This window comes from Eublepharis macularius, chromosome 1 (assembly GCF_028583425.1).
Source record: "Eublepharis macularius isolate TG4126 chromosome 1, MPM_Emac_v1.0, whole genome shotgun sequence".
Taxonomy (NCBI): Eukaryota; Metazoa; Chordata; class Lepidosauria; order Squamata; family Eublepharidae; genus Eublepharis; species Eublepharis macularius.
In genome coordinates, this window is record NC_072790.1 from 227,625,723 (window position 1) to 227,653,507 (window position 27,785).

At 51.0% G+C, this 27,785-nt stretch overlaps 1 protein-coding gene across 3 annotated transcripts in view; it reads left to right on the forward strand.

Moving 5' to 3' along the window:
- Positions 1–27,785, forward strand: part of NRXN2 (neurexin 2) — a 309,122-nt gene that overhangs the window by 152,905 nt on the left and 128,432 nt on the right. For all 3 annotated transcript variants that reach the window (XM_054990706.1, XM_054990724.1, XM_054990715.1), the window contains 2 exons: positions 2,055–2,228; positions 3,743–3,862. In XM_054990706.1, the coding sequence (XP_054846681.1) occupies positions 2,055–2,228; positions 3,743–3,862 (294 nt within the window). The remainder of the gene's footprint in view (positions 1–2,054; positions 2,229–3,742; positions 3,863–27,785) is intronic.

Genomic DNA, 27,785 nt, shown 5'->3' on the forward strand with positions numbered 1-27,785 from the left:
ACTTGCAGAGAGAACAATGACGTGCACCGTGCTTTTTGAACCCAAAGGCGACATGGGTTGCCATTCCCCAGAGTTAACACTAGGAGGCGCATTGCTGCAGAGAATATGCTGGGTTGGGCCAGTTTCGATCGACCCCTTGTTTACAATAATCCCATCTTTTTAAGTGAGCATTTTATTTTTGTCATGCATGGTGTGCGGCTCCCTACTCCGAGCTCTCTGGAGAAGGATGCTTAGAAACTAAAGAGGACAGCCTCCGGCTAACAACATCCACTCTGACCTGCCCTGGGACAGCCTCGCTGGGCACAGGCGCCTCTTCCTTGATCTGTGCAAATAAGGCACCCACCTCCCCCCAGGGCTGCAGCGCTGGAGCAAGGCCCGGCCTCACCTGTCGCTTCTCATTTCCGTGGCTGCTGCTGCCCTTCACCTTTCCTTCCCGCTCCTTGCTTGCTGTCATGGGAGACACCAGGGGTCCTATTTTTTGCCTCCTCTCAAAATGGTTACGTGGCTGCATGCCACGCCTGAAACCCAGCCCACGCACTTTTCAGGTGCATGCTCCCCATCTATGACACGGGACCCCACAAGCAGACCTGTTTTTTCATCCACAGGATAAAAAGCTCCGGTCAGTTCCAGAAGCGCAGTAACATCTTTGTGTTTGGGTAGACTAAACCAGGAAGGAATGGAAATCGGGGGGATGGGGGTAATGATGTGGGGTTTGGCCCGTGGTGGGGTTGGGTCCCTGAAGCCTCTTTCAAAGGCAGGACTTGCTTTGGCCCAGGGGTCGCCAACCTTTTCTTTAGTACAGACTGCTTCTGAGTAATGAAAAATATCCTGAGCTGCCTTCTCCCTACCCCAAGATGGTACCACAGTTTGTTCTGGCTTAGAAAGAGAACATGGAGGAGCTCCAGAAGACAGCAGAACTTTTTCATGATGTTTTCCTAGGTCTTCTCAGGGGACGCAGGAGCGACTTTAGCTTGCAAGTGACCGTTTGAAGAGCCTTGCTTTGGAGCATTTAAATGAAGATCAAATGCAGAGAGTGCCTCTGAGCATGCCTACAATGGGCTCTATTATAATGCTTGCCATTTATATGACAGCATATTTATGAGCCAGTTTGGTGTAGTGGTTAAGGGTGCGGGACTCTAATCTGGAGAGCCGGGTTTGATTCCCCACTCCTCCGCTTGTAGCCAGCTGGGTGACCTTGGGTCTGTCACAGCTTCTAGGAGCTCTCTCAGAGCCAAACTACAAATGACTCTTACACAGGTTGGACACTAGTCGGCTTCCCTCAAGTTTTGATGGGAAATGTAGGCGCCCTGGTTTTACAGCTTGGCTCTCCATTACAGCTGCAAGACCAGGATGCCTACATTTCCCATCAAAACTTGAGGGAAGCCGACTAGTGTCCAACCTGTGTAAGACGTCACTTGTAGTTTGGCTCTCAGCCCCACCCACCTCACAGGGTGATTATTGTTGTGGGGATAATAATGGCATACTTTGTAAACTGCTCTGAGTGGGCATTAAGTTGTCCTGAAGGGCGGTATATAAATCAAATATTGTTGTTGTTGTTGTTGTTATTTTGGCAGCAAGATCCTCAAAGCACTTCCCAAAAGCCACGAAAATGACAGATACATGGATAAAATATGCTACAGTCTGCAAAACCAATAACAAGCTAAACAGAATAAGACCCAAAAGGAGTGAGATGTGGGGGGGAATCCCCTTGAATAAAAGATCTCAAAATAACTACAAGGAGCAGCCCCCCTGCACCCTCTGCCCCTCTGTTTGGAATAGGGGAGAAGGTTTTCCAAGGGACAGCTTGTGACATCCCGATAGCTCTTCTATCCTTAGAAGTTCCTCTCCTTTTTTTGAGATTGAGCGGGCTGTTTCATGCCTTTTCTTAAATGTAGAATTGAGTTTGACCCTTAAGTTGATGGCACCTGATCAACTTTTCTTCCTCCTCTTGCCTGTGCTCGAGACTGGCCATGTGGCTCTTGGCATGTGGGACTTTGGAGATTTGAGAGGTTCTGCTGCCACCCAAGCCCTGATGCCTCTCTTCCTTCCTGCAGGGGAGCTGTACATCGGAGGCCTAAGCAAAAACATGTTCAACAACCTGCCCAAGCTGGTGGCTTCGCGGGATGGCTTCCAGGGCTGCCTGGCCTCCGTGGACCTCAATGGCCGACTCCCAGACCTCATCGCTGACGCCCTGCACCGGATCGGGCAGGTTGAGAGGGGCTGTGATGGTAAGAGAGAGAGAGACAGACACTGCTGACCAGGTATAAGGAACAACTGGAGAGAAGCTAACTAGGGGAGAGGATTTGGAGCAAAGAAAGTCTTGGGTCATGGCCTCCCCTCTGTCCCAGCCCTGCCATTTCTCCTTTCCAAATCCCCCCCTCCTAAACCCGTGTTGAGATTCTTTTATATGAATCAGGGCCATTTCCACACACATTGAATAATCCACTTTCAATACGCTTTAGTGAACATTTGTAACTGATTTTCCATGTGTGGAACAAAAAATCCACTTCTAAAGGATAACTTAAGTACATTGAAAGTGCATTATTCAATGTGTGTGGAAACGGCCCAGGTTGCACTGAGATGAGATCCTTTAGGAACTCTGCTCATTAGATTGACTACCTTTCTTTTGGATACAGGCTTTTTTGTATTGGTGGCATTAGGATTGGTCCATGCAAGTTTAGTACCTACAAAGCAACAATTGATTCAACCACTTTGTTTTAAATGGAGCTGGAAATGATCTTTCTGCGAACATACTCCCCCAGTTATCAATAGGAGGCGGTTTAATAATGTGGCCAATATATTATACAGTGGAAATAGTATATCTTGGTTTTCCAAAAACAAGACCTGTAAAGAGTTATTGAAGGGACTTGATCTCACTATATGTTTTTATTTTATTTACACATTTACTTATCTATTTATCTATGTAGTTATCTATGTTATTTATAGTCTGCCTTTCTCACGGAGACTCAAAGCAGATTGCTCAGTATATTATGTTGATACTTCTGGTACTTTACTGTATATGTGTGTGCACTTTTATGAATCAATACCATCTTTTAAAGACCACAGAAGGAGAGTATTTAGTTATCTTAATTTTTTAAAATGTTGGTCTGTATGATATTGTATGTCTTTAACACACACACACACACACATACTACATTTGTATAAAAACAGAATTGTTCTACTAGGATTAGTTATCTTTTTGTAATTGATCTTATCTGTTCCTCGACTTTTTCTTGATTTATCATTTGGTATGTTGGTTGTAGGTTTATTTTCTCCCTTTTTTGGCTCGACTACGGGCCCAGGTCACAGGGGAAGAGCCAGCACCTACACCTGGCAGCCTGTGCAACTGTGCCAAGTCTGGGCAATGCACTCTTTGCAACCTGTCCTAGTCAGCTTCTCAGCAAAGTCATATACCAGGTACAGCTTCTGACACAGTCTTCAAGGGCAGCCCCAGAGAGAGATCTTTGTGGCAGTCTATGCTAGAGTTTCCCAGCCTCTGAAGGTTACTGTGGACAAAACCCAGTCATCTGAGAAGAGGAACTGCTGGCATCTTTCTAGAAGCTGATGGTGTATTATTAGCATTCTACAACGTAGTCAAGTTTTGATGACAAACTGGCTGTACTCTTGTCCCTAATTATTATTGTTAGTTTTATCAGGACAGGAATCCGTAAAGGAAAGGTCTAGTTTGAGCTGGCTGAAACCTCTCTGTCTCTTTTTTTACCATCCTTCCCCCACACCCCAGGTCCCAGTACCACCTGCACGGAGGATTCCTGCGCCAACCAGGGCGTCTGCCTTCAGCAATGGGACGGCTACACGTGTGATTGCACTATGACCTCATACGGTGGCCCAGTGTGCAATGACCGTGAGTAGTGGAAGATTGGGTTTTGGGGGTGGCGCAAAGAAGGCCATATGACTAATGAGTTAATCCAGCCTGAGTACTGGGGGGGGGGGCTAGGCAAGGCAGTGGGAGTAACATTACTGGATTATGGGCGCCATGGAGCAGACTTAAGGCTGGTTCCCTTTGGTTGATTCTCTTCCTTTGGGATCAGGGAGGGGTACTCAGGCTTGGGAGATCTCTTGGCTGTCTGGTTCTTCCCTGTCTGGGTCACAATGTGACTAGTGATCTTGCTGCTTCTAAAAGGTCCTCTGAGCTTAAGAGGGGTTGCTTGCTTGGCATCTGTGCCGCAAGGAAAATGTGGATTCTGCTCTGTGAGTGTGCTCATCATGAACTCCTACAGGACTGCTGTCACTGTGGCCAGTGCAGAATGAACCCGAGCAGAACAAAAGACAAGCAAAAGCTGACAATATGCTGACCAAAACTACAGGGCTCACTATTAACAATTACATGGATGAACTCATTTTTTTAAAAAATTTGTTACGTTCCATGAATCCATGCTATCAATACATAGTGGAAATGAATTTCTCTCCAATACCTATCGTGTCTTTTTTCAAAGTCAGGGTGCACGAGCAGACTCTTGATAGTGGGACACTGGTGGAGAGGGAAGGCAAAGTACCCATGGCAGAGACCCCTTCCTCTGCAGAAAAATAGAACCCACCACTGTCCCCCATATAGGTCTATGGTGTGGCCTCATTTTGAATTCTGTGAACACTTTTGGTTGCCTGAGAGCCAGTTTGGTTTATAATAATAACATAATAACATTAGATTTATATACCGCCCTTCAGGACAACTTAATGCCCACTCAGAGCGGTTTACAAAGTGTTATTATTACCCCACAACAATCACCCTGTGAGGTGGGTGGGGCTAAGAGAGCTCAAGAGAACTGTGACTCACCCAAGGTCACCCAGCTGGCTTTGTGGAGGAGTGGGGAATCAAACCCGGCTCCCCAGATTAGAGTCCCGTGCTCTTAACCACTACACCAAACTGGCTTTAGTGGTTAAGAGCAGCAGGACTCTAATCTGGAGAGCCAGGTTTGATTCCCCACTTGTCTGCTTGAAGCCAGCTGGGTGACCTTGGGTCAGTCACAGTTCTCTCAGCCCCATCCACCCCACAGGGTGATTGTTGTGGGGATAATAACAACACACTTTGTAAACCACTCTGTGTGGGCGTTAAGTTGTCCTGAAGGGCGGTATATCAATCGAATGTTATGTTGTTGTTATCTCAAAAAGGATATCTCAGAGCTGGAAAAAAATGCAGAAGAGGGTAACCAAGATGACTAAGTGGTCAGAGCACCTTTCCTATGAAGGAAGGCTGAAGAGTCTGGGGCTTTTCAGTTTAGAAAAAACATGACAAAAGGAAGACAGGATAGACATTTACAACATTTTGCACAGGGTGGAGAAAGTAGATAGAGAGTGCTTTTTCTCCACTCTGCCGTAACTTGGGGCACCCAGTGAAGATGGGCAATAGATTCGGGAGGGACAAAAGCAAGTACTTCTTTCTTCAATGAGAAATTGTGGAATTTGCTGGCAGTGGATGTAGCAACCGCCAAGAGCATAGGGGGTTAGACCGATCCTTGGAGGAAAGGCCCATCAATGGCTAGGCCATGGTAAGTAAAGGAATCCTCCACACACAGGAGGAGCAAACCTCTGAACGCCAGTGCTAGGAGGCAGCATTGGGGCAGGCCTCAGCCTCGGGGCCCTGATTGTTGGCCCTCCAGGGCAACTGGTTGGCCACAGTACGGAAGAGGATGCTGTACTAGATGGGCCACTAATCCAGCAGGGCTCTTCTTACGTCCCTGCAAGCCCCCAGACCATAGTGAGCGAGGGTTGTGCATTCCCATATCTCTGATGCAGGACAGAGAAGCCATTGTGAAGGGAGGGGGAATCGGCCACGGAGGATGCGCTGACATGCGCTGTGGCTCGCATCCTCTTTGCTGCCCATTCCCATAAAGGATCACGAGGAGAGGGAGAAAGCGGACTGACAGAACCCTTGCTCTTCAGCACACGTCCCCAAAGGCTACAAGGGGAGGAAGGACGGGGCTCCCCTGTGAATTTTCATGGCTCCTGCTTGTTATACAATCAATAATCTCTGTGGGTCATTAATTAGGAGAGGGGATATAGCTCAGCAGCAGAGAATTTGGTTTGCATGCAGAAGCTCTGAGCTTCCACCTCTGGTGTTTCCATCTCAGGTCCTAGGCAGCTTCAGGTACGTGATGCCTAAAGGTTGATCTGCATATGCTCAACCTGAGTTTTCAACTGGTGCTGGACTGTATCTTATCTTGTGACTCTGGTGATACGTATTGTATTCGTCCATGGTATAAATCGACATCCCAGCATCCTGCAGTGGGCCCTCTCCCAGTTTCATCAGGATGAGATGCACAAGCAGAGAGAAGGGAGGAGAAACCTTGGAAGGTTGCATTCTGGTCCCCAGCAGGCTGCATGAAGGATGTGGCCAGAGCGGAAGGGCATGGGGAGGCAAGCTGCCAGAATGAGGAGTGTGTGCGGTGGGGAGATGGAGGGCAGATTCTATAGGGAAACAAACCAGCTTCAAGGAAGAAAGACAAAGAGGACTGTTCTGAAACACTGGACGCTATTCCAGAAGGAAGAGGTAGAGCAACGGGCCCATCCTTGGGTGTTGCAGGCAGGGCAAGAGCAATGTCGGAGAGGGGAAAGCAGCCCCTCGTGGAGAGCTGAGGCTCTTCCCCTCTCCTTGGAGATTCCGGAGGAGTCTAAGCAAGCTCCCCACAAGGATGCTTCAGGGAGCATCCGGCCTGCTTCCAGGCAAGCAGGCGGCCCGACTCCTCCTGTGGCTTTCTGTGTCCTCCTTGCAGGGGCAGAAGCTGGCCAGTGCCTCTGCAACATGGGAGACCTGGAAGCAGCATCCAGGGATGGCTGCGAAGGACAAAGGGAGGGGAGACAGCTCCATCTTGGGCAGGGAGAGAGCCATATTTCTTCAATATAGTTTTTATCTTGACAGTCTCCTTTGCTCTGTTTTTAACGAACAATTGCCTCCGTGCCACGTCAGGGAAGTGAAGGATGGGGAAGAGGCATGCTGTTAACAGGAGCCTTTCCTAGCGCTCCCCAGAGAAAGAGCAAAGAGCTTCTTGGTGGTGTTCTTGGGAATGGGAGAACGCTCCCAAGCCAGGACTGCTCTCTGGGACTCCCTAAGTGCATTAGCTGATCTTTAGCTCATCAGGCCTGACCCTCACCCTTGGGCTCAGCCTTGGAAGCAAGGAAAAGAGTATCTCAAAGCATGTGCAGAGGGCCTTTCCTTCTCTGCTGATGACAATCAGCCCTTCGCGCATGCTCCAGTATCAGGGAAAGGGATTTCAGGTGAAAAAGGCATAATGTGCTGGAAAGAGGGAATCCCAGCATCTCTCAGCCCCGCTCCACAGAGCGTCTTTGTGTTGCTTTCTTTCTCTGCCTTCCTTCTCTGCACACAAACACGGCCCCCCATTAAAAGATGGCCAAGGAGGGGGGGCTTATTAGGAACTGATCTTCCAGCGCCTGCCTGAGCTGGCTTGATAGGTGAGCCTGGGCAGTTGCCCTTAAAAGATTTGCCTCGATAGATCGGAGCAAACGTCCATCAAGTCCCGCATTCTCTTTCTGCTCATGGCCATGAGATTAATGGCTTTTCAGTTCCCAACATCTGTTACGGAAAGATATACTGCCTCCACCCATGGAGGTACCATTTCGACTATATCATGGCTAATAGCCATTGTCTGACCTCAGTGGGCTTGTTTACAAGAAATAGGTGTTTTCTGTTCCACTCTCTTTCATTTAGAAGTAGAAGGTTATTGGGAGATTCGAAGCAGGAGCGAGTGCTTCTGGAGAACTCAGGGGCCGTTTCCCCACAGCCCCACCCAGGGAAGACTGCAGCCTCCCAGAATTCCAGTACTCTCATCCAGTGTTTGCTTTTTGGAAAAAAAGAGAAAAGACTGTCCTCAAGAAGGGGCTGGCAGGGAGGGTGGTCCAGGCTTCCCTTTGTCAGCAGAGGCTGAGGACTGGTAGAAGCTGCTCCGTAACCAGGTGTAACTACCCCCCCCTCCATCAGTACAGCTCCGTGGTGTTGGGAAAATTCTTTTGGCTGACCATCTTCCTATTGGGTAGCTGTTAAAGGGTTCAGAGAATCAGTTGGGGAAAAGGTAACCCTTGCCTTAGGGAGCAAGCTAGGTGCTCCACTCTGGCACACTGGTCCCACTCTATGGTGAAGGGCCCTCCCCCCTCCCCAGAGGTGGCAGCATCTCAGTGCTGGGGGAAGAACGTTCTGTGTCAGCCACCTCAGAAGAGGCTGCAATGCAGTAACAGACAGAGGTAAATTGGGGTAGAGAGCACTCTTGAAATCCTGGTGGGGGGGAGGTTCACCCTCTTGGGTCTCTGATACTCCACCCCCCCCCACACACACTCCTCCCCACACACTGCCATTCACCTTTCTTTCTGCTCATCCTCCATAGCCTCACCCCCTTCCCCTTCTTGCTGCCCCCCCCCCGCAACTGATGAAGCTGTTTGCATATTGGGGCTGACAGGCCGATCTATTTTAATGAGGCAAGGGGCTCGCTAACGAGGTCCAGGGATTCTTTTAACTAGGCTATCTCAAGTCCAGTCCCCTGAAGCATGCTGGAAGGGGGAGGGGCTCAGGGGTCATTCCTTGCCCCCCTCCTTTGCCCTGCTTAGATGGAACATGAACAAAGCCACAATGGATTCATTGAGCACGTGCACCCCCCCCCATCCTTCAGAGAGTGGAAGGACAATACTTCTGTTGGGTCAGTTACAGTTGTAGAATGTCTCTGAGCATGTGCCAAGCGGCAATTCTTCTTGGACAAGGAGTGAAGGGAAGAGGCCTCATAAGAAAGGATCGGATCGGATCGGATTAGGCACTTCTCCAGGACAGCAGGCAGAGAAGCAGCACCCACACTCCTCATGAACCAAGGCTCTTGGTGGAATGAACAGAAACCGTGCCGAGCGGCCTTTCCTCTGCTCCCTCCTTCCCTACCTAGGTTAGGACTCTGTTGTCCCACAGGGCCGCCAGACCTCCCCCTTTCCTCCTTCCATTACATTCCAAGTGTCCAGTGACCAGCTGCCTGCAACAGAAAGCCTGTCGGATTTTAAATCAGAGGGGAGGCCATTAATAGCTGGGCTTGGTAGATTTACACAGCAGGCCGAGAAATATGGCCCGAAGTGGTGAAAACTCCCTGTTTGCAGCTGAAGGGACATTGTTCACAGGAGGCCTGACCCTGCCAGCTCCCAGAATTCTCTTCCACTTCTCCCTGCCAGCAGGGCTCTTAAGCTGCTCCCTCCTCCAGCTGCACCCCAGAAGCAGCTGGGTCTCACAAGCAAGGTCAAGCAGGACTTAAATGGAGGCAGCTCTTAGGTCCAGAACCCATTTCCACCCCATGACCAAGAAAGAGAGTGTCTCTGGCCATGCACAGAGTGCATTTCTCTTATTAGTCTAGACCCAGCCCCATCATAGCTGGGATTAGCAGAATGTCTTCTTGATCAGATGGCTTTGGGTCCCAGAACCTCCTTTCTTTCAGAAAGCCACTCTCCTCACCCCACTTTTCACACAGCTCCACCCTGGAGGACCTTACGCATTTTGCTCTGCCCTTCTGTTGACAACTCACTTCCAAAACAACCCTGATCTCTCGCGGGCTGTCCAGCCCCACCAAAAGCTCAGTTGCAGCAAGTTCATGCAAAATGAGATAATTGCCACTAATATTAAGATGCACGATTTAGTTCTGAGAGCTGGATTTGCTTCCCTCCCCTCCCCACCTGCCATTCAGCACTTTTTAGAACAGCCCTCTCTAAAACGACCGATGGGGAGCCAGGGAGATGAGGGAGGTGGAGGTGTGTGTTTTGATAGACCGTCTTCTGGCAGTGGGTCTGGGCCGGTGATGGAGGACATAGGGGCTTTGCCGTCCCATTAGTCAGGTTGCTAATGGTCTCCTGATTAGAGAGGCCGTGAAGAGTTCTGGCCCTCAGTGAAGAAAGGGCATCCGGGACGCAGCAGAACGCAGTTTCCAGCGTGCCTTCCTTGTACCTTAAAGCCATTAGCTGTGGCTGGGGTTGGGGCGGGTGCAGCCGGGGCAGTGAAGTGGGTGGCCATGGCATGTGGGGGGGGGCAGGGTTGGGGCTCACAACCCCCCATTGCTGGCATGCGTGCCATCCTCCCTTTCCCCAAATGGGCATGGAGTCAGAGCCGTGTGTGTATGAGCATAAGAATCCTTCTCCTTTCCACGTGAATACACACTGGCATTGCCTTCTCTCCAGACCTCTTTAGCAACTAGCCTCCCATTTCTTACAAAACAGTGGGCGTGTATGGCTGAGGAAGGAAGGCAACACAGAGGAGGAACCCTGATTCAAGGGGGTGGCACCTCTCCTCATGCGGGTGCAGCGTCTTTGCCAAGGTGGTTATCCATGCGTTGCACCCCCTGTCACCAAACACCAAAGACCTCCAGGGCAGCCTTTGCATAATCCATTCTTTTGTGGTTGTGGACATTCCCAGTGTTCTTTTAAACTTGCTGAATTTTATGAATGTACAGTTTGAGAAGCTATACAGGGGGTGCAGAGGCCTGCCTGACTCCTTGATTAAAGGAGTAGTCATTGCAGAACTGCTGTGAACTCAGGAGGAGTACTTTGGGTGGCTTCTGTGTCCAAACAAATCCAGCTTTCCCCAGTCCCATAACACACACAAACATACTCACATGCATGCACATGCAACTGCATGCTGGGTGTTGCTTCCAGGAGACAGCTTTCTGACATCCCATCACCCTAAACAGCCAGACAAATCGGAAGGCTCCGAGTACAGGGCGGAGAGCCCGATTGACCAGCTAGGTCTGTCTTTGTACCAAGAAGAAGGGGTTCTTGTATAATTATTCCTGGGGGGGCAGCACATGAAAAGATGCTGCCAGTTTCTCAAAAGCGAAAGCATCCCCAGCCAAAGGCAGGTGGCAGGCGCTTCCATCCAGAGCAGAGGTACTTCAGTATAATCTCACTGAAATCAATGAGTTTGAGGTGGAGTAATTCTGCATAAGATTACACTATTAATCCTTTAATCCAAGGCACTTGGGTGCGGGCTGCTGTTATTCAGTGGTGAGTGAAAGGCACTCAGCATATGCGCAAAGGTACTCTTTTCTTTATCATGTCTAGGAGTGAGGCCCGTTGTTAAGAAGTTGCAAGGTTGGATTTTAGTCCCCCTCCTTCTAGGTTTCTCCATTGCAGAGGTGTGGTTTGTAAAATGAGAAATTCTTCAGATTGGAAGACTATCTCTCTACGCAAGACATCTGATATGTGAAGAACACGCGTCAGGAAATGCAGTGTTAGCCGGGAAGGGTAGTTTAAAAAGGCAGAGTCGGTGGCAGGGCAAAGGCTTTGCTGTACACTGGACTTGTGTGAAGGGGCTGTGAAGTGTCAGAAGGGAAACTTCAGCCCATTATAACCTCTTCAGGTCCAAGCTTGGCTCTGGAGGGCAGCTCCAGCCCATTTCCATTCCTTCCTGCCCTCTGGTTGCAATCCTACAGTTTTAGACTGGAGAGGTAAAATTGACAGAGCCTTTGGAGAGGTGAAAATGAAATTAACAAACCCTCTGAGGAGCGATCTCTGCTGGCTCTGTCTTTTTAAACTACGCTTCCCAGCAAACATGGCATCTCCCTAAATGAACACACACCAAGGCGTCTCATGTAGAGAGACTCTGAGGTTGCTATGTAAGTGGTATGGGGTCAGGAGTTTGTGTGTATGGGGTGGTGGGACTGTGGGTGTGAATCAGGCAGCACAGGGTGGCTGATTTGTAACCCCCAGTGCTAAAATTAAAGAAGAAATGACACAGCTTTTAAAAGCTGCAAATAAAAGTGTCTTGAGGTTGTTATTAAGGCCTCTGCCTGGCCCGGCAGCCTCCAACAATAAGCAGGAGGGAAAGGGAGGAGGGGTCTGGAAACAGGCAACTAAGGAGCCAAAAAGCAGAGGGAAGTTGGGACAGGGAGGGGGGATTGTATTGTGGGCAATATTAAAAATCTGACATAAAATTAAAATTACAGTGGCATAATGAAATTGTGTACCGGCGCCGGGAGATGGAAAATAAAGTGAAATAGTAAAGGTGTCACACTTAATTCTGATCATTCTTCCTCTAAGCGTTGTGCAGTGGGTGGCGACTTTGTCATGGAGAAGCTATTCGCCCTGATCACACAGCATGTGCCAAAACCCCTGGAGATCTCAAATGCCACCTTCTAAAGTTTGGAGTGCCAGGCTGACCCCGTTTGTACATGCAAAGATTCAGGGGCTCTGGGGACCCTTTTGAAAGGCATAGGCTTACCTGGTATTCCATGCCGCTGATGCAATTCCACCTCTCCCTTTGGGATGGAGGAACAGGCTGGCCCTTTAACTCACCAGGGAATCCCTGGGGCGGGTTTTTTTTGCAATTCTGGAGGGCCTCCCATGGCTGGGAATGAACAGAGCCAAGAAGCCCCACCAGCACTGCGGGAGTTGCTTGGCTGAGGCTCTGCAGCACCCATAAGGATCAGCAGCTCACCAGTTGGGCTCTCCCACACCCTCCCTGGAGGCAGTGGCCTCCAGAGCTGCAGCGTGGGTCTGTGGCAGTGCTTATTGGACTGGAGGTGACCAGCCCCCGTGCTACTGACACACAGTTTCTCAGCTTGGGCCATTTCCAGTCTGCCCCTGTTTGGGGGTATGTGGGAGAAACATGTCACAAATGCGTGCACGCACACACACACACACCACCTGGGTGTTTTTTCCTAGGCTTGCCAGAGTATAAGCAGAAATACATGTGGGAAATTCCTTGAGTAGAATTTTGCTGGATCTGACTAAGAGCCCATCTAACCCACCACCTACTGTGGCAGAGAGCAGTCACATGTCCCATGAGGGATAGAGATGGCCACTGTCAGTTGTTTGTCCCCAACGTCTGCCAGTTCAAAATAGACTGCCTTTGAACACTGAGGCTCTATTTGGCTATGATGCTTAGTAGCTGTTGACAGATGCCATGAATTTATTTAGTCCTTGTTAATAGGAATGTAAGAATTGCTTTACGGATCTGACCTCTCCAGGATACTCCTTAGCAGGATGTATATCATAATGGGCCATTCCCTAATAGGTGCCTCCGGCCTCTGCCAATTGAAGGTAGACTGCTTCTGAAATGGAGGTTCCATTAACTATCATAGCTAAAAACCATTGGTAAACCCATTTCCCGTAAATCTGCCTAATCAAAACATGGAAAAAATCCTCCATAACATCTTGACAAGGACTAAATTAGGGGTCAGCTGAGACTCAGGTACAGGAAAAGGGGGGCAGGAGAAACCAGCATAAACAAGAATGTATAGAATCCTGGAGGGGGAGATTTGGGGAGCTGGGATTCCCAAATCAGCCCCCCCTCCAATTCCTCACGAATTCCCTGTTTGTCTCTCTTTATTCCCTTTCTCCCCTGTTGTATTCCCCCACAGTTCAGAGGAAAGGGCTCCCCACCCAGCCCTCTGAGTTGCCCTTGTCTGTATTTCCATCTGCTTGCTTAGCAGTGTGCTTTTTATTCTAAGCTGTTACCCAAAGGGGGCCCAAATCTCCCATTCTTGCTCCTTACCGTGGTACCTTTGTTTCTAACCCTTGGTTATTACTACCCATAGCAATTTATGTAGTCTTTCTATTTTGTTTAAAAAAGCATTTGTATTGTGCTCATCCTTAGAACAATCTTTCAAGATAGTCTGCTGTTCCCATTTCACAGATAATGAACTGAGGTTTGAGCCAACCCAGGCCAGAGATAGGACTTGAACTTAGATCCAGGCACAATTCTCCATTCACTGGGGAAGATAGATAGATATAGATATAGATATAGATATAGATATAGATATAGATATAGATATAGATATAGATATAGATATAGATATAGATATAGATATAGATGGTTTGCTTTTCCCCTCCTTCTGCACCAATGAAAGTCATGCCTCAGATGGGCACGGGCGGGGGCTATGGCAACATCTGGCAGGAAGCAGCTGTTACCCGCTGAATTGTTTGGACTGCTTGCTTTGTTTGCTGGCAGCATCCAGAGAGAGAGGAGGAGGAAGCCTTGCAGCATGTGCGTGGAGAGCGCATCGCCTGCCCTGTGGCAACTCATTCAGGCAGGGGCAGATTCCAGGACTGTCGAACACCCCGTTCCTCACACTCTGAGGACAGGGCAAGAACATGTTTCCACCACAGGCCTCCACATTTCTGGTGGGGCTCCCCCTCCCCTGGACCCTTCTGGTGACACAGCCACGGAAGCTGATGCTCCCGTCACTGCCTGGCACTCCACGCAGTCTGTGGGCGAGGTGTTGCTCTCGCCCTCCGTCTCTGTGGTTCGGGAGCGTGGCTGACAGAGTGAGTCTCCCTGCGGAGGTGTGGTGTGAATGTTGCTTAGCAGGTCTCTGCTGACAAATTGCGGGTGCCACCTCTGGAGGAGTCAGCGGTGTATGCAGGGGGGGCGTGAGTGGTGTCAGTGCACAGTTTCCTAACTTTGGGGCACTGGAGGCTAAAAACTGGGGAGAGAATCCAAGGACCAGCCCCCTCTGGCCCCCAGTATCAGTGCATTCAAAACAGAGCCAAGCTGTCGCTCTAATACGCTAGTCCTCATTGGGGGCCAAAGTCCCCAGTGCTTGAATGTTTGCCTGAGTGGTGAAAGAGTCACCTGTTCACATGGGTGCATAAAAACCAAGGAGTGCCCAGCCACACACAGGATGAGATTGTATACCCAGGCCCTGTTGGTTCAACATCGGGTTTCCCGGGAGACAGATGCCCTTAGCATGTTGGCAGCACAACAGGCCCATGCTTGCTCTGCTTAACGAAGGCCTGTGATGAGTCCGAGGCTCCAGCAGGAACAGTTTGGTGCCCCGCTTGGGTGCTCTCCCCGCTTCTCCGCCACCCGCCTGCCAGTCCCCGTCAAAGTTCCGTCTCTCTATTATCTCCCTGCGCCAGACCAGAGAAGTGTCAGGGGCGGGAAGGGGGGGTGGGAGATTAGGAACCTATTAGGGGATATTAGAATTTCATTTAGCACTGGGGTTTCTCAGCTGATATGGGCATCTGGGAGAGGAGGGGTGCTGGCTTGAGGGTTCCTCATTCTGTTTTGTATTCTAATGAAATGTCGCTCCGTGTAGCTGTTCTCCCCCCCCCCCAATAAACGGAGGGGATGGAGCTGCGTCGACAGGAAGCTTTCACAAGCCTAATAAACTGGAAAGATTTGTCTGAGTAGCAAAGGAACTGGAGGCAGTGAGAGACGGCTGTGCCACTGCCAGGGAAAGGACCCGTCCTTGGCACCCTTCCTCCTCCAGTGGCACTAGAACCCACTCCCCTCTCACAGGCAGGGGACAGAATGAGGCACTCTGAGGGGCAAGTAGCCCCCTCCAATGTGCAAAGCCTGATGGGTGGGAGCTGCCTGTGACTCCTCAGTGGCAAAGGAAAAGCACTCTGCACATTCTCCAAGGAACTCACTCGCACACAATTTGGGGCTGAGTCAGGGAAAACTTGCCAAGGCTCTTTGTTTTAGCCAAGATGTGGCTCCCCACTCCGAGTTCCAGCATTTGATCCCCTGCCAATTTTGGGTTCCTCTGCATTCCACTTCACTGCCAGCCCTAGCCATTGAAGGGGGAACTCTGGGGTCTTTCTTTCATCTCCCTCTTTAAAAATGTCCAGCTGTCCCACAGCAAACTCCTTGGGCAGGGCCTGCCACCCCTCTCCAAACCACACTTCATCTTTCGTGTATTGAGCTCCTTGGCCAGAGCAATACCACTGGTGGTATTGGTCAAAACTCTAGAAGCTGGAGCTGAGTGTTCCCTTTGAGGAGCCTGGAGCTTCCATGCCCTTCGTTTATTCCAAGAGAGACAGAGACGATGACGAGACGTGCAGATGTCTTGCAAAACAGAGCTGCTTCGGTGCTTGGATTCAGCTCCGGGGCAGTTTTTAAGATTGGAACTTGCAATTAACCAATGGGAGGGGGGGAACATCCTCTATTTTGCAGTTTGTAGCTTTCCTTTATTTTTAGTTTTATATCAGCATACATTTAGGTGAAATTGAAAGCACGAAGGAGGAAGTTCTCTTTCCTTCCCTTGAGGATAAATGACTGCCTCCATACCCGTATATTCTTCCTTCCATGCTGACGTTATAAAAGCAACGTGGTTCCCGAGGGGTCAGAATAGCAGGGAGGCGCTGAGGCTCAAACCTCCTGAGGTGGTCTTTTCCCCCTTCCATAAAGCCTTTCCTAGAACAGGATCAGTCTATCAGTGGCTACGAGCCATGGTGACTAAAGGAAGCCTCTACATTCAGAGGCAGTAAATCTCTGAATCCCAGTCGCAGGAGGCAACATCAGGGGAAGACCTCGGCCTCTCTGCTCCATTGTTGGCCCCCCAGAGGAACTGGAGGAACTGATCATCCATTGTGTGAGACAGGATGCTGAACTAGATAGACCACTGGTCCGATCCAGCAGGGGTCTTCTTATGACTTGTGAAGGCCATCCATAAGTGCCTTGCAGTGTGTGTAGGCAGGCATTCTATGCATGCTCAGAGATGCTCTTTCTTACTGCCATCCTTTCTGCAGATCGAGTCTTGGTGTTTTAAAGCCATTTCTTGGTTCTTGCTAAACCTGGAGTTGGGATGAGGGTGGATTCCACAAGGGGGCTGCTACTGTATCTAGCCCCTGGCTGGACGTCTGCCTGTCTTATTGATTCAAAGCAATCTGCACCTTGCTTCCGTGTCTCCATCTATGGAAGAGGTCTAGGAGAGGCGGTGGGTCAGTCATAGAGCATCTACTTTGCATGCAGAAGGCCCCAAGTTCAATCTCCAGAAGCCTCTCTGGTTAAAAAGATCAGGGCATGAAGTGAAGAGAAAGAGCTCTGCCTGAGACCCTGGGGAGCTGCTGCCCGTCAGAGTAGACAATACTAACCTTGTTAGAGCAAGGGTCTAGCTCGGCGTAAGGCGGCTTCGCGTGCGTATAATGAGGAACTGGGAGCCCGGCCACCAGGGTTCCTGTCCCGGCTCTGATAACGATGAGCTGGAACAGAGGGTGTTGAACCCTTTAGGCTCTCATCTAGCATTCTTCGCTTTTAAAAAACCAGCAGCTCTTAAGCTATGCCTTTTATCTCAGCTTTGATGTGCAGACATTAGTAGGTAATAATGCTTATCTTCGGTGCGTCACCTGCTGATTTCTGCGCATCCAGTTGCAATAAAGACTTAAAAGGAGGCTAGGGCGTTTTTTCACCCCTGGTCAGTTGGCAACCTCATTGTAACCTCTGCTTAACCTTTTCTACTTTCCTCCCCTCATCTTCCTGTCTGTCATCTGCAGTAGCAACACAGCCAAAGTCTTGAAAACGTGCTTCAGTGTGAGCTAGGGGCTCAATTCTTTCTCCCGAAAGCTTCAGATCTCCTTTGGGGTAGAAGCCCCCAGCTGCCAACCTCCTTCGCTCCCCTTGCTTTGCTCAGAGCCCTTCCCACAGCTGCTGCTGAACATGCTTTGGATAAAATCTGCATGAGCAGCAAGGAGTCACTGCAGACACAACCCCCAGTCTAGAGGTGGGGGGCAGATGGGCCCCTTCAGTCTGAGGGTGAATCATATGTCTGGGTAACAATGCCAGATGGGTAGCCCTGTTTGTATGTAACCACAGAATAGCAGGAGATTAATGACATTTATGTGCTTCTGCATGTGCACCCGCGCACAACCTCATGCAGACATGCACACCTGTACTGAACAAAGGGCCATACAAGGGTTTTTTTTTCTCTTTCGCTGTTGTGGAGATCCAGGGTAGTAATGTAAGTTGCTCCCTCGTGGTCTTGCTATGCAGAATCGGGGTTTGTATCTGCTCAGCTATGGCATGCACCGGGTGACTTCTCTAGGAGAGTCACACTCGGGTTAACTTTTCAGTTTGTAATGAGCTTTCACAACAGGTATTACGTTTTGCCCCTCACCGCTGCCCCGTACAGTAGGCTGTTCATGTTCCATTGTAAAAATGGGTGGGTGAAGGATGGTGAAGTGCTTGTAAAGGCCACCCAGCGAGTCCTTCCGAGGATGCCTGTTTAGGGGGCCTGTATTCCTAAACCACTAAGAAAAACCCCCTTTGCTTACACCATGGTGCAGCAGGAGAGGTGAAACAAAACCCCAAGGAAGCCACTCCAGCCACCACCTCAAATCACATCCTTTGCCATTCATCTGGAGTCACAGGGTTTGCTCCCCATTTTATCCTCACAGCAACCCTGTGACGCAGGTTAGACTGCAGGAAAGTGACTGGTGGAGGATTACCCAGTGAGTTTCGCGGAGAGAGGGGATTCAAACCTGGATCTTCCAGGTCCAGCCACTACATCACACTGGTTCCCATATAAACCTTTACCATCCGTCCACCTAAGCTTTCGCGTCAGAGCAAAAACAAGCTCCTTGGTGCCGTTTTAGATTGGGAAAATAGCACTTGGTGGTAGGAGCTTATCCCCTCTTCCCCTGATGTCCTGGTCTCATCTGAACCAGCCCCGACATTCTTCGTGACTTTAAAAATAAACACTGGGAGCTCCCCACGCATAGACCTGCTCACACACACATGGTCTAGTTAAGTCCCAAGTTGAAAATGTGCAGGAAGGTGCTCCCTTTTAGCTAATCCAGCACAAGGTACTCAGGAGGGATCACATGGTGGCATGGCATCCTGCTTGAATTCAGCTGGAATGACTGCTGCCTTCGGCACAGCCTTCTGCTTACCAACTCCTGCTCTACATGTGAGTAAGGAAGGTTGAGTACAGGGACCTTCGATCCACAATAAAGGAAACACAGCCCATAGCAGCAGCTTGCCTACCAGCCAAGAGTCCTGGGGACCCCTGCTTAGCTTACAAGGGGGCCTTGGGCTGGCAGCAACCAGAGCAGAGCCAAACTGGAGCCAGAATTAGCCCCATTCTCTCTGACTGCCTGAGCTTTGGCTGCTGCTGGGAGGTGGTTTTCTTCTTTTAGCCGATTTCCACTTTAGCTCCTTCCTCGCCCCCACACAGACACCCACCCAGTCTGTCATTCCATCCGTCTCCCACCCGCTTGTATTTATAGCTCGCAAACAGGTTGCAATCCAAGCCTTGGTTCTGCATCTTCCAAACATTGCATGAGGAATTGCAGGGGCCGGGGCGGGGAGGGAAGGCTCGTGCCTTCCCCCTTCCAATTCCTGACTCACCACAGAACTGGTGAGTCTCTGCCTCAGAGCTGCTTTTCCAGAAGAAACGGAGGGGGTGCTGGAGTCCAAACCCTCCTTAGGGTTACACAGCTGCATCTGGAAACCATGCAGTCTCAGAGCGAGTTGCAGCTACTGGGGTCCAGAGTGGGCAGCACACTTTGCGTATGCTCAGGAGCACACTGGCTGTTGGTTTCACATACTCTGGGACTCATGGAGTATCCTGGTCTAGCAGAAGGGTAGAGAAATAGTGTTTTATGGCATTATTGATGATATCCCCTTGTCCCTGACTGAGACCCCTCTGTCTTTGGCTCTCCCCTGCCTGTGGCAATGACATCATATTGCATGAGCTCATTGAAGGAGATTTACGACCTCTAGGGAAGGTGAGCTCAGTGCCTTATCCCAGGATTGTGGAGAATTCCTACCACTATAATGGGAGTCACCTCTTAAGACGAGCACACTGGTCTACTCGGACTCTGTACTGAAGGGGCAGAAGTCAGAGGGCTGGAGAGCTCCCCAATGAAGGGAAGAGAGTGCAATTAAATGGGATGAGGAATCTCTGCAGAAATTGCCTGTGCTCAACCCCTCCACCACTTTTTTAAGCACTGGCAAGTCCAAGACACCCTTTCTCTGGGCGAGTCTTCTTCGCTGGTGCTCACAACCCGTAGAGACTTTGCGGTCCCTTTATGAAAAACCTGTTTATTTACAGATGTTCAAATTGAGAAGGAATGAGTCAGATACAGCAACCAGCCAAGAGGATAGCTGCTTGCGTAATCAGGCGGTCCCCAGAAGTCCAGCAAGCACTGACCACACCAGACTGCTTCTCCAAGTCTCTTTTTACAAGACTAACCAACTTCATTGTAGCATAAGCTTTCGAGAATCACAGTTCTCTTCGTCAGATTCTCGAAAGCTTATGCTACAATAAAATTGGTTAGTCTTAAAGGTGCTACTGGACTCTTTTTGATTTTGCTACTACAGACTAACACGGCTAACTCCTCTGCATCTTTTTACAAGCAATCTCAGCCAGCAGAAAGTTCAGTTCCCACTCCCACCATCACCACTACTTCCTGGCCCACAGGTGACTTCTCAGATAGTCCCGGGACATCCAATGTAGCCACAGAAGCGTTGAAGCAGGGAAGGGGTGGGCAGCTGTCCATTTCAGCTCCCAGTTCCTCCCTAGCCTCGGCGATGAAGACATACCATCACAAAAAGGATGCCTGGCCATTGCTCCTTAGTTATGCAGCATAGTTACAACGTAAGGGAAAGGTGGGGTTTCCTCTGCAGGATAGTAGTGCCAGATTAATAGACTGGTGCTAGTTTTCTCCCACCGACCCTTTTTAAGAACTCTGCTGTTGCTCATCCAAAAGACCCAACTTTACCCTTCCTTACTCCTTCTTCCTTACTCCTTTCATTGTTAGCTGGTTCTCTTTTCCTCCAGTTTTTCCCCTACCAGAGGCTGTTCCTTCCCCCCCAGTTCAAATGGAGTTCCTCAGTGGGGAACCCACGCATTCAGAACAGCAGTTTAGGTTCAGTCGGGTCATTGATGGAATGTAAGAACTGTTTTTGCTCGTGGAGGAGCTGGACTTCTTGACCTCTTTTCAGTTTTCTAGGTTCAAAAGGTTCTCAGCCCCAAGGTAACTCCATGGAGCAGTCCTGTTGGGCTTGTTGTGACCCTGCCAGCGGCCTATCGGCCATCTATGGGGGCTTAGCAGGACCTTGAGAACTGCATTGTTTTTGAGATCTTCTTACACAGGAAGCAAATCCAGCTTTGTCAAGCTCCACAGCAGGAGTACCAGAAATGGCTGGTGAGTCTCAAGTCAGGCAGACCAGCCACAGAGTGCATGGAAGGCAACAGTTGTGCTGAGGTTTACTTTCAATCCCTGAAAGTGTTTTCAGCAGCTCAAATCTGGAATGTAATTGTTTGTCTCCAAACATGCACAGAGTGACTTTTCCTTACCACATACGGGACTAGAGAGACAAGAAGCCAAGTTTCTAGGGCAGGCTTCATCTCTGGCACCTTTTTCTAGAAAGCAAGCATATCTATTCACGGTCCTGCTCCATCTTAGGGAGGCTATTTCTGCACCACTGCCTACTCCCTCTGCCTGCAGATCACAGCCCTGTTTCATCTCCCCCCCTTCTCCCCCCCGTCTGGTTTTGAAACCACAATTCCGGGACAGAGTTGGCAGCAGCCCCATGACCTTTGCGTCTACGTGCTTGATAGGAGACCTTGGTGTGTTGCCAGTGGAAGGGGGACAGCTTGCAGCTGGGGCTGACTATGGGGACAGAGCTAGGCTGTGTCTCCAGGATGTTCAGGAGTGCTTCCTAGTGGGAGGAGGGGGGCTCCGAATCCAGACCACTCCAGGGATTGTAAAGGAAGGGTAGGAGGGGTATTGTGCTTGAGGGCTACGTTAGGTTCGACTTCTCCCTGCAAGGGGCGCTCCGTGCATTGGGGAGGGGGCTAAGCTGGTCCAGACGCCTCTCCCAGCTCTCTTCTCTCCTTTTCAGTAGTCTCCGCTCCAATTCTGTCCGGAAGGGCAGAGGTTAACCCCCCTCCCCCGTGTGAACGTCTATCAATAGCACCAACCCGTACCCTTCAAAAGACACGTGTCTTGAGTTCCCGACCGAAGTGCATGTCTAAAAGCCGGGCTAGGCCAGCTGGTAACGGGTTCGGCAGGCAAAGTCAGTCCTGAAGTCAACTATTGTGTTTGATGGGGGAGGCAAGGCAGCCGCCCCCTCCCTGCACGAGGGGTCGGTCCACAGCGCCCGAGGAGACGGGCGAGCCTTGGCTGGGGGGAGTCGCCGAAGCGAGGTCTCCCGGATAGCTTCCCACTTTCCTCCCTCTAAAACGAAAGGGGGGGTCACCGCCAGTGCCCGACTGTGCTTGCCGGGCAGGGGTCGCATTTGTTTCCCTTTCGGGGCGGGGGCTCCCTTGCCGGCGATTGGGCGCTTCGTCCCGCCCTCCTCCTTTCTCCTCCCTCCCTCCCTCCGCCGATCCCCCCCCCCCTCCATCCCAGCCTTCCCTCCGCTCTGCAGCAGAGACGCGCCGCGGAGCCAAGCAAGGCTTTTGCCCAGGAAGGGACGGATCGCACCGCCTCGGCCTGGGGGGGCCAGATCGGGGCGCCTCTCGGAGACCCCCCCCCCCGCCCACGGATTACAGCCCCCTCCTTCCGGATCGTCTCCGTTTTCCGCCTTCTCTGCGCGTTCTCCTCCCCCCTCTCCTTCCCGTCCATTTTCTCCTTCTCTTTCCACCCCCCCTCCCGTTTCCCGGGTCCATTTGCTTTCTCCCCCTCCCTCCCCACCCACGATGCCCGCCCCCGATCCGTGACACCTTCCCTCTCCCGTCCCCCCTTTTCCTGCCCCCCTTTCCATAAACCTCTCTTCCCTCCCCCGAGCGCCGCGGAGCCCTGGATGGTGCCTCTTCCCCCGGCGCTGCCTCCTCCCGGGGGGGCCGGCCCTTCGCAGGCGCCGGGATGCTCCTGATGGCCACCGGGCAGGGGGGGCGGCCGTGAGCGAGGAAGGAGGGAAGGGGCGTCCCACCCGCCCCGTCCCACCCGCCCCGTCGAGGGAGCCCAGCCCGGCCTCCCCCCCCCCCCTCCTCGCGCGCTGGATTCCGACCGTCGGAGCTTTGTGGAAACGCCTTTTTTCGTCCTCTTTCTGGAGACGGCTTCCTTCCCCCCCTCCTAAGCGGGGGTCTTTGGGGGTGGCCGCCTGGATATTCTGCTTTTTTCCTGGGGTTTGTCGCCCCCCCCCGCCCGGGTAGCCGGTCTCTGCGCCCCTCCCTGCCTCCCGCACCCGCTCCGGCGCGGGGCGTTCGGGGACCGCCGGTGGCATGGACGGCGCCGCCGCCGCGCCGAGGATCTAAGGGGCAGCCGCGGCGAGAGCAGCGCCCGCCCCGCGCCATGGCGCCCCCCGGGCCGCGGCGGGCCCCCGGCGTCGTGGCGGTCCTGCTGCTGGCGGCCGTGGCCGGGCCCGCGGGGGCGGCGCGCGTCTCGTCGAGCCTGAGCACCACGCACCACGTGCACCACTTCCACAACAAGCACGGCACGGTGCCCATCGCCATCAACCGCACGCCCTTCCTCACCCGCGGCGGGCACGGTAAGTCAGGCGCCGGTAGGGGCGGGGGGGGGGGCTCGGCTGTCGGTCCAGGCAGCCTTCCGGGGATGAAGGCCGGTGCCAGACCTCCGCCGAGCAGAGCAGGGCGGGAGGACTTCCTTAGGCGAATGTGGTCGTGTGAACGAAGGCGTGTTGTAAAGCGGCCATCAACCCAGGCGCTCGGAGTGTTGGAGGAGGAGGCCCGGGGCTTGTGCAAGGCCAGCGGGTTTGTTTTCCGAAATGTAGGGGGTTGGCGAGGCTCGTTCCCGTTGCTCTCCTCTCTCTCGGGTTTATTTTTAAATTCGGTTGGGGAATGGAGGCGGTGTGAATCCAGCGGAGGATGGACAAAGGCGGGCAGAAGCGGGTAGGGGAGGGCAGCCTGCCTTCTGGCCTTCAGCCCTTCTCGCCAGCAGGCCGCGCTTGACACGAAGCGCTGTGAATTGGATTCAGGAGTCCTTGTTTCGCCTTCTGTCTCTGACTCCCCGCATCCAGACTTTAAATGCCGAATTCACACGTGCCGTTAGATGCGCTTTTCATCCCCTCTTACTGCTTTGGGTGTCCGCGTTAGGAAGAAAGGGCGGTTTGCAGTGCTCCAGGATCGTGCTTCTGAATTGATTGATAGCCACAGAGGAAGGTTGGCTTACAAACTGCATTTCAGATTGCTTTGTGTACTCATGGCTGCTGCCAGGTTTTGAGATTAATAGTTTACACCCTCAAAGTTATGCGATGGGGTGGCCTGGAGGGAAGGCAGAGGGCTGTAGGGCCAAGATGGGGCCATATTGTAGGGGGCAGGGCTCTGTCTGAGATGGGGTGTGAGGCTGCATGTGTGCTGATTGTGGGGGCTCACAGGCACAGTGAGATGGCCGTGGTAGACATTCCTGTGGAATTGTTGCCTGCAGCAGACCCAGGAGTTGAATTCTGCTGTTTCCTTGTGATCCTTCGATCTGGCAAAGGGAGAGAAGATGGGAGAGAAAGGGGTGGGGAAGTCCTGGCTGCAGAACTTAATTTGAATCCAGGCTGAGTCCCAGAACCCATCTTCAAAGCAAAGCCGTAGGTGATGGGAGGTGGAACATCAATGCGTTTGTATGGAGAATTGCAGACTGGTGAAAGAAGACTGCTCCAGGATACGTAAGGGGTTGGGGTGGGGGAGTCATCATCCAGCTCTCAGGGGCAAGTTTTCCAGACGGTCTTGAATCCCATCATCTCTGTTTTTTAAGGGAACGAGAGGATAGGACTGGTTCAGTTCCCTTCCCCATACCTGGGCTAAACTAGGTAGCTCTCCCCTCCCTCCCTCCCACTTTCCCCAGATTATGTAATAGCTGGGCCTCCTCAGCAACCTGATTGGTGCTCACATGCTCCCCTCACAACTCCAGTGGGCCTTGGGGAGGGGCAGTGGGAGGACTTCCAGCTCCCCCCCCACCAACGTTGACACACCTGTGCCAATGTGCAGTTCTCTCAGTCCCAGTTCTAGACTTGCTCCTCTTTGCATTCCCTCCCTACCTCATCTTTGAATGGCTCTAAAGGCTGGCGGGGGGGAAGGGGGGCATTTGGGGGCTAATACATAGGGAAGCCCGGTGCTGGATCTTGTTCATACTGGGACAAGCAGCATCGCATTTGGGGACCAGGGGGAAACAGCATGTGCACTGTGCATGCTGGAACATGATAGCCCTGTGTGCATGAATGAGCGTTCAGTCACTTATTGTACCTTTATGGTTTGTGGGTCAGTGTGCGTTCCGTCACTGAACAAGTTCTGCACTCCTGCATATTAGCAGTGTGTATGAATCTACAAGAGGTGTTAATGATTACAACAATAATAACAGTATTCGATTTATATACCGCCCTTCAGGACAACTTAACACCCACTCAGACCAGCTTACAAAATATATTAAGAGAGTTGTCTGTGTGTGCAGAGAGGTGTGCTTGCACAGAACCGAGAGTTGATTGTGTGACTACTCAAGTAGTTTTGGGTGGTGGCCTTTGTGAGGTTTCCTTGTCACAGGCTGCGAGTGGTGTTAGGGTGCTTGCACTGTGCAGTGAGAAGTGACAGAGAGTTTGTACTATATCTTGGTGCTTTCTAATGAGCTGGGAATGGTTGGATATTTGTTCCTGTATTTTTGTCTTCCTTCAGGAAGGGCTATGTTAAGAGCACAAGCTGAATTCGGGCAGACAGCTGAGAGTGGGAAGCCACTACGGGGAAACTTCTTGGTGTGGGCAACTGTTCCGTGCGAATGCTCTGACATGTTGCAGGCAAGAGATGAGATGGTGGTTGTCCTCTTCCAGGCTCACCTCACCTTATCAAAGAGGCCCTGAATTTTTGTCCTATGACCAAATAGTGTCCAGGTGTTTGGGATAAGGTTGACTTGCCCCAGTAGAATTGCCTTGTTGTGATTTCTTTCATCTCATCCATGGGCCTTGCTCCAGTTTAGCTCTCACACTGGTGGGATCTGGAAGCAAAGTGCACGTAGGCTTGCATCTGGGTTTGTGACAACAAAAAGATGTTTATGGTTGGTGTGTGTGACTTGTGTCATGTGTAGCTTGCAGTGCAGGTCAGCACCCAAGTATTGGGCACTTGCATGTTCCCTGGGAAGATCTGAAAGGACAGTCTGCTACGAACTCTTTGGAGGTGTCTGAAATTTTAACTCGCATGCATGCTTAGGTTGGGGGAGGGGCGCCGTTTTTTCCCCCAAGTAGCTGACAATGGCATCCAAGCTTGAGCATTTGTTAGGAATCTGAAACCAAACTTTCAGTGCCAGAATTTACCATCTGAATTTCCATTTGACTTGGGGGGAGAATTGCACCAAATTCATTTCTGTTCCAGTTTTGCTTCATATAGCTCCTGCAATGGCATCCCCCCAGGTAAAGGTACGTGGTGTGCCCACCACTTGCTTTATATTTCTATGTGTGAGCAAGGGTGTCAGACTCTCTCATCTTCCTGATCTATGATCTCAGGGCCTAACTACATGATATGTGTTTCCTGTGTAGATTGCCCAGGCAGGATGGCCAACCTGTTTGGGAAGTTTGCGCCTCCCAGGCATGCAAAGACCTCATTTGTTTGAGTCTGTGACATGCAAGGGAGGGGATTTAAGCCCCATGTTGTTTTCCTGACCTGAAACTGCCCGGGGGGGGGGGGTGCTGTTTACCCAGTTGGGGGAAATCTATGTATTCCATCAGTACATGTGGAGATTCCAGCAGAGCAAGTACCCTCTGGAGTATATTCAAGTCACATGTAGGTGTCCTGAATATACTTCAGGGGGTACTCTATACTCCAGGAGGCAAGTTGATGGGTGAGACTTTTTGCACGTGATCAGAGGCATTTTCTTCTTTGCTCATCCAGGACCAAGCTCATACATTGTCAGACGAGATTGAACCAGCTTCAGATTAAGTCCTGACATGTAAGCATCTGTGGGTGCCAAGTGTCGTTCTTTGAGGGGGTCCTCCTTGAACCATTGCTCTGCTCTCCTCTGGTGAAAGTATCCCTCTGCCTCTGCTGTCATTAGGAAATGATCCTGGCCTCAGCCCAGAATGCTCCGAGTTGAGTGATTAGATCCAGGATCCCTTACAAAAACCAGGGAAGGGCATTGAAGCCTTGGCCCACGGTCTCCATCTGGGCTGAGAGCCAGGATATCTGGGTTCTTGGGGAGAGGAGGGGATGACTTGCAGCAGAACATCTGGGTTCCCGGCGAAGGTATTTAAGCCTGTTGTTTTAAGAACAGGAGAAAAGACTGTGGGGAGCCAGCCCAATCTTGTAAGTCCCTCACTCAACATGGGGATGGGGTGAAGTATTATACTAAAGGGACTGGGGGAAAGGAAGGACTTCTGATTAGCTCCAGAAGGTTGTTTTGAATGAAAAAGGGAGAAATGTGCTCTGTGCTTGCAGTCTGTTTTTCTGTAGTCCTCTTGTTAGCCAGGCCACTAATTTCTTCCAAGCCCAAGGGGCTAGGAAGGGACTGAGCCAAAAACCGTAAGCGTATGTGGCTTTAAAAAAGCATTAGGTAAGTCCATGAATGGCTGTTAACCATTGTAGAAATGAGAGTCTATTCTCTATTCAGATTGATTACCTGATGGTGTATGGAAACCATCAACATGGTTCACTACTTGTTTGCTTCCAAAGGTTTAGAGAAGGAATGAAGGGCTAGAGGGACCTTTTTTCTGCTCCTGAAAAAAATCGTAGGTTGAGCTGTCACCTTTGCCACAGATTCTGCACAGACTTAGGCAAGTCGCTGTGCTAAGGGAGGTGGACTAGCCCTAATGGCCCAAAGCTCTCTGTGCTGGAGAGATTGCTTCCTCCTTGTGTCCCCTCATGATTATTTGGGTTTCTGGAGAGCACCTTTGTGATTATTCCATATGGATGCCAAGTCTGTACATCAAAGGAGGTATTTTTGGCTTTCCTATCCCATTGGGTGTGTGCCATACTGGATTTAATGAACTTTGGACTTTGTCTGTGGGTGTGATCCAGCCGAGGATGAGCATTCCTAGTTCCCATTTGTTTCAGCAGGTGAGTTAGCACATACAGAGTGTTAAGTGTTTGCTGGGTTTTTAAGGTTTTACCACTTGAGATTTTGACATATTCTCTCCCCTCCTCTCTGGTTGGGTCTGCTTGAATCCTCTGTTCTAAAAAAACCCTTCTGAGCACACCCACATC